Source organism: Coffea arabica, chromosome 2e (assembly GCF_036785885.1).
Source record: "Coffea arabica cultivar ET-39 chromosome 2e, Coffea Arabica ET-39 HiFi, whole genome shotgun sequence".
NCBI classification, from domain to species: domain Eukaryota; kingdom Viridiplantae; phylum Streptophyta; class Magnoliopsida; order Gentianales; family Rubiaceae; genus Coffea; species Coffea arabica.
Window position 1 is genome coordinate 11,330,048 of NC_092313.1, and position 16,352 is coordinate 11,346,399.

Consider the following 16,352-nt stretch of genomic DNA (forward strand, 5'->3'; position numbering starts at 1 on the left):
ATTTTGGAGATGAATGCAAGTCAATGGTCGGTCCCTTGACCTGCAAAATACTTAAATGAAACAGAGTAGCAATTGAATTTGAAAGCATTCGTGATTTCAAGAAAACTGAGAATATTGGCGACTTCATGGATCTTTAATATGTTTAAGGAATCTGCAAAATTTAGATGCTACAACATAAGAGGGTCGGATGGGAATCCGCTTCATTATATGCTCAGAGGATGTTTTAAGCGTCAGAAACGAAACTTGCATCTGGGTTTGAAATTAGATCCTCAATTTTGCCCCAAAAAAAAAGGGGGCATAACAAACTTGGTGAGTGAATTTAGAAACTTATAATAATAAACTAGGCGAGTGAGTTTAGAAACTTCGACCGAAATTTGGAACAAACCCTTGTTCTCAAAAACTTTAAATAAAAAAAAATAAAAAAATTACAGGTGTGAATTTGGGAACTTCGACAGCAAAGTTTCTACAATATGAAACTTGGTCACTCTAATTACAGACTAATTACTAAAACAAAAAGAATGGCAATATTTGCATTTTGGTTCAATGATCGATCTTCAATCACATGTGCCTACTTCATTTGTTTGAGCTGATGCTTTATGGGTGGTTTTGGTTGGTTTGTCACATGAACATGATGATCGTCAAGATCTATAGCCTATTTAATTTGCTCAGTTTCCCCCAACTCCCAAGCGCCTTTGTCATATCACAAGAAGACAATTTATTGCTTCATATATAGTCTTAACTACAAAGATTTAGTTCGAAAACTACTACATGTATACCCGCCTTAGTCCTTGAAAACATCCAAAGCATTTCGTGATGAGAACAATATTGGAAAAAATTATCTTACAATTTTTTTTTTTTTACACAAGAAATAAAAAAGTATAAAAAAGTTTCAACCTCTACATGCATGTGTTCACAAAGCAGACAGTATATATACTTGTTTGCATTGCATGCAAGATGATTTTCCCTCGTCGATAGGGATGACTACGAGAATCTCCATCAGCAGGTCACATCACTATGGCAATTCCATGTAGTACTATTTATTTGCTATGCAGAATGAGAGGTAAAACTAAATATTTAAAAAATTTGAAAAGTCTCCGTGTTTATCCTTTTTTTTTTTTTAGGAGTATCCCGCAGAGTGGATCTCCTAGACAATCCCACCCTCCACAACTTGCTGGCAGCAAGGTTCAAACTACGAACCTAAGGCTCCATCTTCAGCAACCTCAACCACCCCCGAAGGGCAAAAAATTTGGACCATTTCTCGATTTGTGCGTGCCATCCTTGCGCAGGGGCCATGCTAATCCTTTTCTCTTAGTATGGATATTATATACTACAAGCTTTATTTCTATTTCCCTACTAGTTCTTTTGTGTTATATTAGTAGGAAATGCATTCCTAAATTACTTTCAGTCCTCCATTTCTAAAATTTTGTATTTTGAGTCCTCGAACACAATAATTTCTTACACGTAGTACATAAGTTTATAATAATCGTACAAGTACATAAGGGATTGGCTTAATTTTTGTTAAAATCAAAATTATGGTGGCATTGACAATTGCAGAATTAAGGCAACCACAAAACATTCATTTTTCATCCAACAATTTCCCAAATAAATTAGAATGAAAACATTGTGTTCAATTTAACATTTGAAGCTTAAAAAGTCGAAAGAATATATATATATTTTGTTTTCAAGAGGCATTTGTTCTTAATGGTGAATTTTCACTTTAAGTGTAAGATGTCAAAAATTAAGAGGGGGGAACATAAAAGAAGAAAAGGAATTTTACAAAAGTTTAGAATGTGTAATTTTGCGACATGATTAAAATCCTTAAAACTTTTTCCAGCCTATTTTATAATTTTCAATAGATGAGGAACTTCCAAGCCCCCCAATAACTGCATAGATATTTAATTCTTGCTTGATCTTTAACTTGAAATATTTTTGGTCGACACTGTGGCATTTTCAATATTCGTGAATTAGAATACATCACTCTAAATTTTGCTGTTTATGAAATTTTTTCTATTGTATGAGAAGGGTTTTAAGTCTTTTTTTTTTTAAAAAAAAATTGAAATAGTGCCTCCTGTAATTGCGAAGTAATTAATGGGAGTTTTGTGAATTTAAATAATAAATGAAAACTAACATTTGATAAAAGTGAAACTAAAATATGGACTCTGAAATATGAAGCTGTTAAGTTTTTGAATTGTTAGGTATTGAAATATTAATATTTGAATCTATTCTACATTAAGTGATAAGTAAACAGCTTATCACTTGTTATTTTGAGTAAGTATATTCTATTTTTTTGTGATCAAACAAGCCTAACATCACTTTTATGATGTTGTATTTTTTATTATCAAACACAAGATCTGAACCATTAAATTTAAGTATTAAATTGAATTATGGAACAGGGTCTAAGTGTACTAAATAGTACATTTGGGGCACCCATTAAAAATTCTCGGAAATAAAAAGCGACCAACTGAAGTCACATAAGGCCTCAAATCCTGACTCCTGAAGAAGCACGCTAAGTTTAAACGATAGCTCATTCAATCGAATCATTAATATTTGATAATTAAACGACACAAGTAATACACTACTACTGAAGCGGTAAGTGCATTAAGTTTATTCCGCTCTTACAAGAATCCAAGAAAGTCTCCTCCCCTCCCAGAATTCCAAGAAACCTCCTCCTTCGTTACTTGACTTCTTCCTTAATCAACAAAAGATTTTTTTTGGTTATTTCCGGTAAGTACTCAGTCCACAGTATATATCTGGTCTATAATATCTTCTTCAATTTCCAGACACACAGACACCTAGTAATATTGGTGGGTTTTTTTTTTCTCCTTTTTTGGCCCCCTGTGGGATTTTTTATGCTTGCTTTTCTGTAACGCTTTTAATACTTTTGTTTAACTTTTGCGGTGTTGATATTGAATTGAAGTGATATAGGCTATTGTTAAGATGGCTTCTTCAACGCTTTTGCTGTTGGTGGTGTTTATTATTGATTTGATAGCTTTTGCACTTGCTGTTGCTGCTGAGCAAAGAAGGGCTTCTGTAAGTTTATTCCCAGACTTCTAATTTGCCTTCTTCTATGCCAATTTAGAGTGGTAGATGGAACTCTTTTTTCTTGATTATAGCTTGAGGTTTTTGGTTAGAGCTGCTGGCAGAAAGTTGCAATTTTGTTTTGGTTCGTGATCTGCTAATATTTAATTGCAATTTTGATAAAGGCCTGTTGAATTTTCACGTGCATCAGAAATAGAATCCAAGTCTGTCTGCTGTTCTCGAGTTTAATGAATTTCCCATTTTAGGTATTCAGGTAGCTAATTTTACAGTATAACCATTCATGTTCAGTGTTGTGGTTGTGATATGGAAATGGAAATATGTATTGAGCATGAGCATTCTAGCAATAAATCACGGTAGGCCTAATGAGAAAAATTATAGTTTGTGGTCTTCATCTCCATATTGTCTTTGCGTGTCTTTGCATATCGTAGATTTGTGTGTCTCTAGTTCTGCAGGTCTCAGTGTGATAAGAAATTTTGATGTCATTTATGTAAGACCCAACTGACACATAACATATTGTATACATTTCATGAAGGTCTCCAAGTAAAAACTGCTTTTTTTTTTTGGTCTCTGATATAACTATAGAAAGGGCATTCATTGATTAGATAGAAACGTATGTGCCCCAATAACTGAAGATTCAATGAAAATCAAAAGAGAAAATATTATAGAGATTGAAGGGCTTGAGACCAAGGTTCAGTAGGGGCTTCCAATGGTTGGGAAATTTCCTAAAAAAAAAAAAAGGATTAGGCAAGAATGACTGCAAACGATGCTTTATAGGTGTTTACCATAGGAGGAGTGCAAACTGGTTAAGCCATTCAGGAAACTGTAGTCTGTTTTTTTGGCCACCCCAACCCTGGTTTTACAAAGAAGAGATTCAGTGATTGTGTATAGGAAGCCTGAAATGTGAAAAAACTTGGAAGACAACATGCATCAGTGAAGTGATGGAGATTATTGTCCTCTTCTCTGACTATTGTTCACTGTGTATAAAGTGCTTGTGCTAGTGTGATGGTTGTGACTATAATTGCCTGGGCATGAAGGCCATGTCAATGCCCTTTCAAAAATCCACATGGAGTCTTTTGTGCAGGGTAGGATTTAAGACTTAATTGACGGAAATAATTTAAGAGATAAGCGTTTGATTTCTTCTCTGCATGTTCGGATTGCCCTCATCAAAGTCAGGTAAGGGACCTGTAGAGCCGGATGGTCTACCTGAAGCCAGCCTCTCACTTTAGTTGCTTCATTTCTTAACCTGACTCTTCTCTCATCTGTCACTCCCAAATTTACCTTAGTCAAGGCTGATGTAGAGAAGCAAAGGGGGAATTGTAAACATTTGTGGAATTCACCAAGAAACAGTTTGCAATCTAAAATTGAATTGTTCAGTATCTAAATTTTAAAATGGTAGTGCATGAACACAAGTTTTTTATCAGATCCTCCAATATAGCAACTAGTATCAAATTGCTTGCATCATAAGCAGTGGCTTTTATTACTAATTGTCTCGGAAGGTGCACCATTTTAACCATTTGAATGACCTTAAGGTCGCTATTTAACAGACCATCCTTGAAAAGAGTGATAGCATAAAGCTGGAATAATTGTGTTGAATTGAGGCAGTTATCTTTGCTTACTGTAGTGCCAATTAATAGGCATCAAATTTGAACTTTTTTCCCCCCATTTTTTGGCCTCAAAATATCCTTAAACACTCCACAAACTTGTTATCCAGAAATTGATAATGAATACCAGAAACACCTTTACATCTAGAATTGGACTTCTATTAAGCTTAATTACTTATATATCTCAACTGTTGTAGCTCAGTAAATGATATTGCACTGGAGAAGTAATCAGTTATTTCTTTATAGAAAGATTGGCTCAAATTAGAGCACTATAACAATTCATGTGCCTCACTTTTCTGGCAGGCAACAACTACCACGGATGCTACTTCAAACTATTGCGTCTATGAATCAGATGTTGCGACTGGCTTGGGTGTGGGGTCACTGCTGTGCCTTCTGGCAAGTCAACTACTTGTGATGTTTGCAAGTCGATGCTTGTGTTGTGGCAGGGCACTACGGCCTGGCCGTCCAAGGACCTGGGCAATTGTCCTATTTATAACCTGCTGGTATGTTCTGTTAAATATTACTCTTCCTGCTCTTCATGTTTGCTTAAGATGGCCATTTTGTACTCTCACCCATGGCGTTGTTAGTTTTACTTGGAAAGCTGCACTTAAAGCCAAGCCCAGGCTAGCTCTGACACAGTCAGGGGTGGGTTAAGCAAATCTGACTTGAGCATCCACTTCACGCTTTGTCTTTTTTTGTCCTGAATATTGAGATTGAGCTAACTCAGATTTATATTTAATAAACTCAAGTTTGGCTTGAGTTCTGTAATATTTCTTTCTGTTATTTTCCCGGATGTCTTCTTTCGCATTCTCATAAACCCCCAACTTTTTATGTTTCAACAACAAGAAACCCTAATGGGCTTATGATGTGTGCATAGCACATAATATTTGCACTCTAAAATAGAGAAGGAATTCATTAGTGAAAGTGTGAATAGACATGCTTAATTTTGTATTAAGTTATGTTTTAGCTTGGAATTATATTGCTTAAACGTGAATCACTTGTAAAATGATACTTAACTTGATTCAAGCTCATTAGTCTTCAAATCAAGCCCCAGCAATTTGATTAAAGCTCTCTTTGATCTCAACCCGACTTGCATCTTTTATTTTCATGAAGAAAATGGAATTTTTTCCTGGATTTGGATAAATGGCGGTGCATTCTTGGTTTTCAGGTTGACCTTTTTTATTGCTGAAGTGTGCTTGCTAGCTGGTTCTGTGAAAAATGCCTACCATACCAAATACAGAACTATTCTATCTCAGAACCCTCCTTCCTGCGAGACATTGAGGAAGGGGGTCTTTGGGGCTGCGGCTGCATTGATTGTTTTCACTGGCGTACTCTCTGAGCTCTACTACGTGAGTTATTCAAGGGCTGATGATGGATACCTCCCTAATGTTAGGGATGCTGGCATAAGGATGGGGGCCTTATAACAAGAGACCACCAACATTACTAGAGATAATTTTATTAGAAAACTGAAGTACGATGGATGGTGCTTTAATGTTCTAGGATTTGTTGGGTTCTCATCTGTAAATTGTGGTGCTATTCTGAAATGGAGGTGCGTATATGTACGAAAACAGTTGCCCCTCCTGTTCCTTCTAACCTCTCTAATGTCTTGTTCTGCCACAGTTCCACATGTTTGCCTTTTTCTTCTTGTCCTTTCTTTTATTTTCTCTATATAATTCTTGGTGGAGCGGTACAGACGTTGCTCCTCCGGCATCGAGGTTAATGTCATTTCCAACTCAGCTCAAATGGTTGGAGTCTCTCTGGTCTTTATAATCCCTTGCAGTAGTCAGAATGGCATTAAGCAGTGAAATAAATTCCCAAAAGCAGTTTGGCTTCTTCTTCATTGGTATGCATTTAACGCGCACGAAGTTTCAGTCTTATTTGATGTTCAGTAAGGTATGGTGTGTTTTGTGCATGCTCTCCAATTCTATTCCTGTAAGAAGCTGACGAACACGAATTAGAAGGATCCAAGTTCCAAAAGATGAGGAAGCAGACTACCCTGAAATTTATGGCTTTGATCAAGGGAAATTTAGAACTATCGGTTTAACCCTCTTGGGTTGCCGTATGAACTTTGCAACTGATTATCTTTTACAGAAAGGTAGCTTGACATTAACGGCATGGGGCTGGTAAATTGTCGATAGGTACCAACTAGCAAATCGTATCTTTGGAAGGAGATATCAAACGAACGAAAGTCATATTATTGAACGTTGAGTTTCTTGGAAACAGGTAATTCAATTCTGAGCCATTCGTTTTATCTTTGTATTACTCTCATTTGGCCTTTTCAGAAAAATCTAATCTCATCGCTTGTTATTCACACGTATATGAGCTAGAACCACTTCGACTGGAAACTAATGATCTTCTTCACTCTCCCTAAATGGATTATAACCATGGAATTTCAATGTATGTTGCTGTATGTGAGGCAGGCAAGGGGTCCTGGCCCTTTATTCTTGTGATATTTGTCCTGATAATAAAGACATGCTCGTTTATGAACATGCACTGGACTTGTCAAATTTATTTTCCCTTTTCAAATGATAAGTTTGATTTTTTTTAAAATTTCCGACCAATTGCTTGTATTATTGTAAAAATCAAAGAGATAATTTCGAAACCTCACCCTTGATGTCTGATAGTATCACTGACCTTTTCTCGGGTTTCAAAAATATCACCAATCTCTCCTAAAACCAATTTTTTCTAACCATGTTAGCCCAAAGTCAGAAAAAAAATCATAAAGTTATCATTTAAGGAGAGAGATGATATTTTGATTCTAACTCTGCACTTTTGTGTTGACCCACGCTGAATTTTCTACCAAGTTGATTTATAATAGAGGGTAGGCATAAAAGGACTAAAAATGTGGGGGGGTTTAAATGCAAACAAAGAAATGGTTAGAATACGATTTTTTTTTTTTTTTGGAAAATTTTCTACCTAAAATTTATCAAAATTAATTAGATTAATTTCATGTAAGGTTGGCAATGCAGGGCCAAAAAAGTCGGGCCGGGGCGGGGAAGGGGGAGAAAGGAGGGGCTTTTAAGTATAAGATTAATTGTTAAACCACAATTTTTTATGAATTTCAATCTTTTTCTATTCTAATTAGTTGGCCTAGATAATTATTAGAATTGCAAGGATAATGCAACACAAGATTAGCATGGAATGAAAGTTTAGGGAAGGTGGTTCGAGTGCAAAAGTAATGGTTAGAATAGCCATTTTCTATTGATCTCGATTTTTTTTCTTCCATTTTTTTTTAGCCTAAATAAGTGTTAGGATAGAGAATATTGTAATATAATGTTGACATAGGAGAAACCAAAAAGTGGAGGTTTTAGTACAAAAGTAATTGTAGGAATTTTTTTTTTTTTTGTCCATCAATTTTGATTCTTTCTCCAGATCGTTTGTGCCTAAATAATCGCTAGAAGAGTAGGGAAGACTGGTGTCTTTGGATCCCACCTCTGTAGTAGGGGAAGTAAGCGTAGTTCTGAAACTTTGGGGATGCTAAATGATATTGTTCAAAATCTTGGGGATGTTTTTTGAAATTATCCCAAAATCAAAAGACTGGACTGTAGTTTTGACAACTACCTTTTGAAGTTTGGAAAATGTCTCCTTAGCGGAGAAGAAATTAGTAAGGCTCCAAATTTCCAATATCTGCTTTCAAGTGCAGAGGCGTGGTGTAGAGAGTTGCGCCTTCAATTGCAGCTGGAGGTATGATTTCTCTAATTTTGCCCCTGCAGCTATTGAAAAAGAAAGCGACATAGCATAAAGTGAGAAATAATTAAAGTATAGCTAGAAATCACACCACGTATTAATTGAACACATGTTGATGAGATCCAACTCAAGTCTTTTAAGTAAGTTAGGAAAGTTAAAAGAGAACGGTTTATTGTCAAGGAGATTTTGATCTAGTGATTAAGATTGAAATTTCAAAATTTAGAGGTTTTGAATTTCAATCATTATATTCCTCCTTACTTCTTAAATGCCATCCCTCCCTACTAGAAAAAAAAAATTAGAAAACCCAGCAGTCGTTTTTTTTTGGTCAAGTTAAGTCATCACCACAAATCTAGCAATTTTTTTTGGTTAAGTTTTTAGTACTTTTCTAATTTGGTAGTTTTGAGTATTGTTTTAAGTTATTTCCCGTGTATTTTTTTTTTATTTACAGTCGATTTAGTAGCTTGAGTATCGTTTGAAGTTATTTGTTGAATATTTGTGACTTACAGTTTTCGATTATAAGTAGGGCGTCTAATTGTTATATTTAGTTAAGAAGAGTGAAAACATGAAAGTCTTGTTCTTATTAATTAATAATATATTGTTGAATTTTATTCCCCTTTTCTTACACATCTTCATGTGTGTAAATTAGCCTCCCTTTTATGTATTTGTGCGAGCTTGAAATTGATCTCCCAATTCGATAATTTTGGGTTCTACAATGATTCGCTAGCTGCCAATTGATCCAACAACAGGTTGGAAGGCGTGCTTTTTAACTAGACGCCTTAATGTAAGTGCTAGTGAAAACGTGCTTCCTTTAGCATTGTGACATTATACCTTTAATTACCTTAGCTCATTGGAGTGAGGTCAGTAAACCACATTATTCAACAGTATCTTGACTTCTCCTAGTCAATTACAAAGGCATTTTTTGAGCTGTGGGTTATTTAAATTTGGGTAAATTACATTTTACCCTCCTGTGGTTTACCCTTTTTTTTACATAACTCCCCTATAGTTTCAAAAGCTATACATAACCCCCTCATGGTTTGGATTAAAGTGTCAAAGTAACGGAAATAGTCACTCGTAACGGAACTTCTAAAAATGTCGAAATTACCCTTATAAATACATGACACATTAACCCCGTATGATTTTTATATTTTACCATATAACCCCCTTATGATTTAATACTTTACCATATAACCCCCTTATGATTTTCAAAATATACACATAACCCCCCTTGGTTAATACATAAATTTTAATTTTACATAAGGGTATTTTTGACATTTTAGATGACGCCGTTACGAGTGACTATTTCCGTTACTTTAACACTTTAATCCAAACCATAAGGGGGTTATGTATAGCTTTTGAAACTATAGGGGGGTTATATGAAAAAATGCTAAATCACAGGGGGATAAAGTGGAATTTGCCCTTTAAATTTCTATATCTACCAACGGGTCTCATCACCACAAATTCACAATACATAGATGAGGTTAAAAAAGATCTTTTTACTTTCAAAAGAAATTTATATTCTTTGTCACCAAATAAAAAAACTTGAAAAGAACTAAATACAGGAAAAAACGTGTAAACACTTTTAATAGGTAGCTTTTTTAATTAACATTTTGCTTATAAAATACTACTTTCTTTTATTTATCATCCAAATGAATTGAAGGAAGACTAATGTGCATTTAGCCGAACTACTAAATTTAAACTAAACCCAATGTTAAAGAAGAAATAGGAAATAAATTTTTAAAAGCATACTAATATTTCAAGTAAGAAAGTAGCTGGATTCAAGCTTAATTTATTCAAAATGAATGTCATATGGTTGGGTGGAACATTCGACTTTTTAAGGAAAAGAACATATTGATGAACTTTGTAATAGTACTGTTGTACAGCAAGCTTAAACAACATCGATTTCTTAGAATCTCTAACGTGATCATTTAGCTAGCCCTTCTAGCAACCATCCAAATGTTAATCTCTGTTGTTATTTGGCTTGGGAAAAACCTTCAGCAAAGGGACAAAGGAAGGAGAAAGAAGAACGGCAGACTTTATATTGGTTCTCTCAGTAAAACCAAACCAAAAGGAAGGAAGAAAAAATAATACATGCCTTTCCCATATAAGCAAAAACCGAAGGATGAGTTTAATTATAATCAGGATACACTCGTATTTATTGATTTCTTATAGCAATTTTAATTTCAAATGAGGTGAAAATCAGGACTAAGATCTTCATTGCCATGTCCATGAATTTTAAATTAATGTGAGATTTCAAAGTTTATATTGTTGCTTTATCAAATTCCTAGAGAAGCCTTTCTTCAAGGGGGTAATACATGCTATTTGACTTGAATTGTATAGTCTTTCAAGCACTAAATCGAATTTAATTATTAGTGCATTAAAAATATGAGTGAAAAAAAATAATCATGAGTGAACGTGAAGCAGGTAGCGTTTATTACTAGTAGTTTAGAACTATTCTCTTCATTAATTGAACTCCATCTAGATTATGAAAGCATATCATGTATTTTTGCAAGAATCTTCCATCAAATCTAGTCATCCCCACCCAGCTCGACAAAGACCCCATTCATCTCTTCCCCTGTGCCTGTCGAGTCCAATTCCTGTTCCATTCCATAAGAACAACTTGTGGCTGAGAAACATAACCCTCGGAAGAAGCAATTTTTATTAAACATTCTCTTATCAATGAAGAGAAAAAAAGAGCTTAATGCTCATATTTATAACCATGAAGCTGATAATAAAAGAACAGCTTCAAAGATCATAGTAAATATTTTGATCCCAGATAGAAGAAAGCCACCGAAAAAACAAACAAAACAAAACGTGCACACACCTTACATCTCACTATAGAGTTAAGCATTGAGCACTGGTTCAACTCTGTATAGAATGTTATGACCGAAATTAGGGACAGATTATGTACATTAATTCATCCGCCAAACATGATGAGATCTGAATCGAAACAACAAATACAGATGATTCCTTTTGTTATCAATTTGTTTGTTGTCCTTCAGGGCTTAATCTCTATATCATCCCACGGAATATTGAGGTCAGCCGAAACCAATGGATCCATATCATTCCAATTCCAGTAGTTTGGCATTTCGGCCAGGGTACTGCTGGTATTTGTTGTCTGACCTTGCCACGATGACTGAGAAAAAACACCAGCACTCGTTGTAGATGGAGTGACTGTAGTAACTGTTGATGATTCCAGATGATCAAGCTCCGCAGTATAATCATAAGCGTTATTCAGGGATAAATTGCAGCAAGGAAATGAGCATGGGATTGTATCAAAAGGGCTTAAGCTAGAGAATGAAAATTGTAAACTATGACGATCTTGAGGCAGCGATAGCATTGGACCAGTAATAGCATTGCTCATCGAAGTCTTGCTGGCGAAGGCATTGATTGGATCATGCTGGACTGAAGAAGAACTGCTAATCAAGGCCTGGTAAAGAATATCAGAAATATTTTTCTGGTCATTAATAGTGGCTAGAGGAGAATTATGACAATTTCGCTGGCTCTGAGCAAGATTGGCATAATTCCTGTTACTACTGCCGCCGCCAACAATGGCAGTATTGGTGGTGGTGATGGCAGTGGTGGTCGTGGCAGCATTTGCTGTCTTCAGGCGCTTGTTTTTGCGACCACCGCCAACGGGCACATTACGAAGAGTCCCTCCATTAGTCCAGTGCCTCTTACAAGCTTTGCAAAAATGGCGAGGTTGAGACTTGTTGTAATTGTTGTAGTAACAAAACTTAGTATTCGAGGAACCACACCTTGGACACTTCAAAGGCTCTGATTGCTGTTGCTGATTCTGTTGTTGCCTTTTCGCTGGAGGGGGTTTCGGCAACTCCACCGCGCCAGAATCCAACAAAGTTTGGTTCCAATCCAGTGGATGATCACTCGAAACTTGTTTAGTATTTAATCCCATCTTTACTTTCACGCAAAGAATCCAAGGAATTAATGCAGGTAAGAAAAACAAAAGAGAATTCCACTAAATTTGATTGCTTTCACTGTTAATGTCTATGCATATGATCAAACAAATTCTAGCTAGCTAGCCCCTTTGGATGGTGGTGCAAGAAGAGAGAGGAACCTGAAGAGGACAAGAAGTATCAAATTGTTTTGCTCAAGGCAAAGGGAGTGCGGCTGTGATTGTGAAGATATAAGAAATTGGCAGACAAGGCAAAGTAGAATGAAATTCTTAGGAAGGCAATGAGAAGCGAGCATGTCTGAGATTCTCTTTATCTGTCTATCTATTTCTAGTTCTCTACTAGTACTAGAACTGCCTATCTATCTCTCTCTTTCTACCAATCTACCTGTAAAACAATGATAACAAGAAGAGGGAGGGAGGGAGGGAGGGACTAGGGAGAGAGATCTATAAATCTATACCTCTATTTTCCCGATAAACTTCAATGGTCCAAGAGGGTTTTGATTGATCCTATGTGGGTTGTTGGGGTCCTCGTGTCAACTATATATATAAAATTCCACCCCCCACTATATCTATAGAAAATTTCCTTACATATTCTTTTCTCTCCTTAAAAGAAAAACACACATTCAAATAAAGAAAACGCACACCAATGTAAACATTCCATCCTCTATGGTGGGCTGAGTGTGGTTACTTCGCCCCTAAGTTGAGGGTGGCAAGCAAGAATGGACACGGAATGAATCTTGGCCGTTGATAGTGCATTTCCATATAGGGAAAAATGGAATGCATGCATGTAAATTGAAAGATACAACTCGGAGGTTGTTTTGAGGTAAAGAAAAGAAATGAGTTTCCATGTGGAATATATGAAGGTATTCGATTCAATAACATTTAATCTTGTGGGGTTCCAAAGTTGACAGAAAGAGATGTATAGTGGCGTAGAAAGAGAGACTGATCGTATTGTTTCATGCAGTCTTTTTTAGCACACACAAATGTAGGGATGAAGAAAGAATGGTCGGTGTAATTAATTGTCTGCTGTTCTATAACCATTCATGGTGGTGATTGATGATGATGATTAACTCTAAATCATATAGTGAGAGAGAGGTTAATTAAGTAAAGGTGTTGGAGCCTTGGGGTGTAAACCAGTTGTCACTCACCACGTGATTCCTCGTGGGGGCGGCCAATTTTTACAAACTTTTTAACCTATAACAGATTCTCGCTCGCTCTGTACTCTGTAGTAGTAACATTTAGATTTTCATAAGTGGAAAATTTTTCTTGTTAATGCTCCCTAGACATACATACAATACAAGGGAGGACAAAACTTCTATACAGCGTACTAGTCAAAATTATTCTTTTATTCGATTCATGTCTATAGGCGGTAAGTAGTCCAACATTATGGCAGACTCACCATTTTCAATAATTGCGGTGAAGAAAAATCTATGCACCTAAAAGATGTAATTCTTGCGGGTGCTCATAGGCTTGGCTGTTCATCTGATCTGATCCACCGGACTGAAAATCTATGCCACAGGCCACCAAGGACGGACCATCCGCCGTATAATCTTCAGCCTCCGAACTGTATCTGAGTCTTATCAGTTTGATTAAATTCTTTGGCGTTGTCGTTTGCATTTCAACCATGAAATCATTTTAACAGCAATATGTACGTGATGGCTCAAGTACAAGCAAAATTGTCTCAGAAATAGTCACCGGACAAACTGCTAGCAAACATCCGGAATTGACATGTAAGGTTGATGATGGTGTACGGCCAGAATTGAAATTTGATACAGGTGCTAGCTAGCTACCCGGAATTGACACCAGAGTCACCAAGAAAATGATGATGGCGATGGAAACCTTCATGTTCAGTCTTCTGGTGGAGGTAGCTAGCAGCCTAGGTACTGGCTAAGATTATTGTTAATTTGATTTTGCAGTGGACAAAAGCTAGCCAGTGTCAAATCGTAAATCTTTTCACTTTCGCCTCATATTGATCTCGCAGCGTCATAAAACGATTGAAAATGTTGAAGGACTTAAAATGCTTATCGTTCATGCTCAAAAAGTTCACTTTGAATAGACTTTTGGGATATATTAATTTATCAGGCGACGGACTCTTAACAAAAACTTGCATTAATATTTCTTTGGAACATGTAAAGAGTTAGGATTGAAAATCTGATCAAGTGACAAGAATTTGTACACTAATTTATAAAATTGCGCTACTTATTCTCATCTACCCCATCCAACTTCTTTTGTTACCGGCCGGTGTTCGTTTAGCTGACAAGGAGAAAACAACCCAAGTTCATAAAAAATGTAATCACATCCCAACAAAATGTCCTTGACTACTTTACCAACAAATCCAATCAATCAGAAAGGAGGAGCAGCAGCAGAGCAATAGATGTTCCAGATAACAAAATCAGGAGGGAATCAACTAGGTCGGTGGGTTAGGTAAAGCCACTTTACGGGTAAGATGCCTCTCCCTAATAGTAGTACGTATTAAAAGACCAAACAGAATATTTGTCGGACAACCTGCTGCTGCTAAAAATATAAATATAATTAAGTGTGGCTTCACTTCACTTCTTTATTAAGCATATATATACTACTAATCAAAGTCCAACATCGACATGGAGTTGGAATCCCACGTTAGTGAATAAACAATTCTCCACAAAGTATTTGAGTTCACACATCATTCTATATATCCAACTAATCAAGTCAAAATCTTTGTGTAAACATGCGGAATCAGACTATTATTATTTTTGGTTTTGTAGAATAAGCAGCCCCTGTCGCAACGCAACTGCAGCGTATCATTGTCGTTCGTACAATGCATATGTTGGTTGCATTGCTAATATATATATATACTACTACTAGTACTAGTAATTAAAGGGGTTTCATGCAAGAATGATCAGCCAGAGGTTTTTTCCTCTTAGCCGAATGTTTCGAGTGACTGGCATCATGGGATGCTTCCAACTGGCCGCTGGACCACCGGATGGACCCAGCTCCAGGTTGGAAAATGATTCTGATGAATTAGGTGGTGGGCTGTGCTAAGTTTATTCATCACTTCATTCAGCTAAATCCTATATGATATTGAGGAGGATATCACAAAGTAGACTGCCGACCCACCAGAATCATGACCGGATATGATTATCTCCACAAACTCTAAAAGCATGCTGCTAATTAACTGCTAAGTAAGTAAACCTTTCTGTCAAAACTCAAAGGGTAGCTGCTCAAGGTGACGGAGGACTTGTGTGTGTTTAGCTGCTCTCTGTCTCTGTCTCTCTCTCATACACACACACACACTAATACATACATACATATATATATATATATATAGAGAGAGAGAGAGAGAGCTCTAGAATTAGTGTATTATAAGTAACACTACTACTATCTAGACAAGTTAATTAGTATATATATATATATTATTACTTATTAGTATAAAAAAGAAGATTAATTGTCATCTTCATAGTTCATTCCTGTGCATTGCCACGCCATTCATGCAGTAAGCAAACTACTCGAACCAATTCTTTGTCAGTCGGCATTCTGAGAATCCACCAAAAAATTATAGGGGCCCCATCCATTATCAATTTCGATTTGTGTGGTGATAAATAATGGCTGTGCTTCGGTCATGGCTTCCCATAGGCTGCATTTGAATACAGAGGATTCGAAATTCTCTCAAATAAATGCCTATAGTTGTCTACTTACGCTATTTAAGAGGTATTTAATAATTGATATAAGTATTACAAACCCCCAAGTGCCTGTTAAGTAATCCAAACAACTATTGGAGTGATATGGATTAGATTTCAAATGCTTGGTCAAATATTAATTGCTCAAGCCAAACAAAGCCATATATATAGTATAATAGTTTCTTATATGCTGCATTACAAGCCTCTACAGTTTGAGCCTTTGATGATAGTACAGGGATTACACATGCAAAGGGGAGCAAGGGAACATTAAAACAAGTAGCCAAATGGGTAATGAATTGACACATGCATCATTACGAAAGGACAAGGACGTGGTACAATCTGGGACAAAATTCCATTGTTTGGCATATCCCTGTCAAGTAATTTCATTGAACGACCAGAAAAATTCAAATTTGCACTAGAATTAATAAAAACCAGAATTGAGGCTAAGGGTATTGCGGT

The 16,352-nt window shown here is 36.2% G+C and overlaps 2 protein-coding genes and 1 non-coding gene across 6 annotated transcripts; 1 reads left to right on the forward strand and 2 right to left on the reverse strand.

Annotated features, from left to right (window-relative positions):
- Nucleotides 1-1,240: 1,240 nt before the first annotated feature.
- Nucleotides 1,241-1,340, reverse strand: LOC113733560 (U6 spliceosomal RNA). The gene has a single exon (XR_003459068.1). It is a non-coding gene; the product is annotated as a U6 spliceosomal RNA (small nuclear RNA).
- Nucleotides 1,341-2,477: 1,137 nt separating this feature from the next.
- LOC113730936 (uncharacterized) lies at nt 2,478-6,267 on the forward strand. Of its 4 annotated transcripts, none has more exons than XM_027255940.2 (4): nt 2,478-2,804; nt 2,926-3,030; nt 4,944-5,143; nt 5,809-6,267. In XM_027255940.2, the coding sequence occupies exons 2-4, from the start codon at nt 2,938-2,940 to the stop codon at nt 6,062-6,064; spliced, it is 549 nt and encodes a 182-aa protein (XP_027111741.1). In that variant the 5' UTR covers nt 2,478-2,804; nt 2,926-2,937; the 3' UTR covers nt 6,065-6,267. The 4 variants fall into 4 exon arrangements, with proteins under 4 accessions (XP_027111741.1, XP_027111740.1, XP_027111737.1 ...); XM_027255939.2 differs by having other exon boundaries at nt 2,478-2,724; XM_027255936.2 differs by having other exon boundaries at nt 2,479-2,724; nt 2,918-3,030.
- A 4,684-nt stretch (nt 6,268-10,951) lies between these two features.
- LOC113730938 (uncharacterized) lies at nt 10,952-12,745 on the reverse strand. The gene has a single exon (XM_027255941.2). It carries the CDS (start codon nt 12,235-12,237, stop codon nt 11,323-11,325), a length of 915 nt encoding a protein of 304 aa, XP_027111742.1. The 5' UTR covers nt 12,238-12,745; the 3' UTR covers nt 10,952-11,322.
- Nucleotides 12,746-16,352: the final 3,607 nt, after the last annotated feature.

Coding starts and splice junctions, on each gene's coding strand:
- LOC113730936 (XM_027255940.2), top strand. CDS start 2,938: ATGGCTTCTTCAACGCTTTTGCTGTTGGTGGTGTTTATTATTGATTTG. Junction 3,031..4,943: donor CTGAGCAAAGAAGGGCTTCT/GTAAGTTTATTC, acceptor CTTTTCTGGCAG/GCAACAACTACCACGGATGC. Junction 5,144..5,808: donor GTCCTATTTATAACCTGCTG/GTATGTTCTGTT, acceptor CTTGGTTTTCAG/GTTGACCTTTTTTATTGCTG.
- LOC113730938 (XM_027255941.2), bottom strand. CDS start 12,237: ATGGGATTAAATACTAAACAAGTTTCGAGTGATCATCCACTGGATTGG.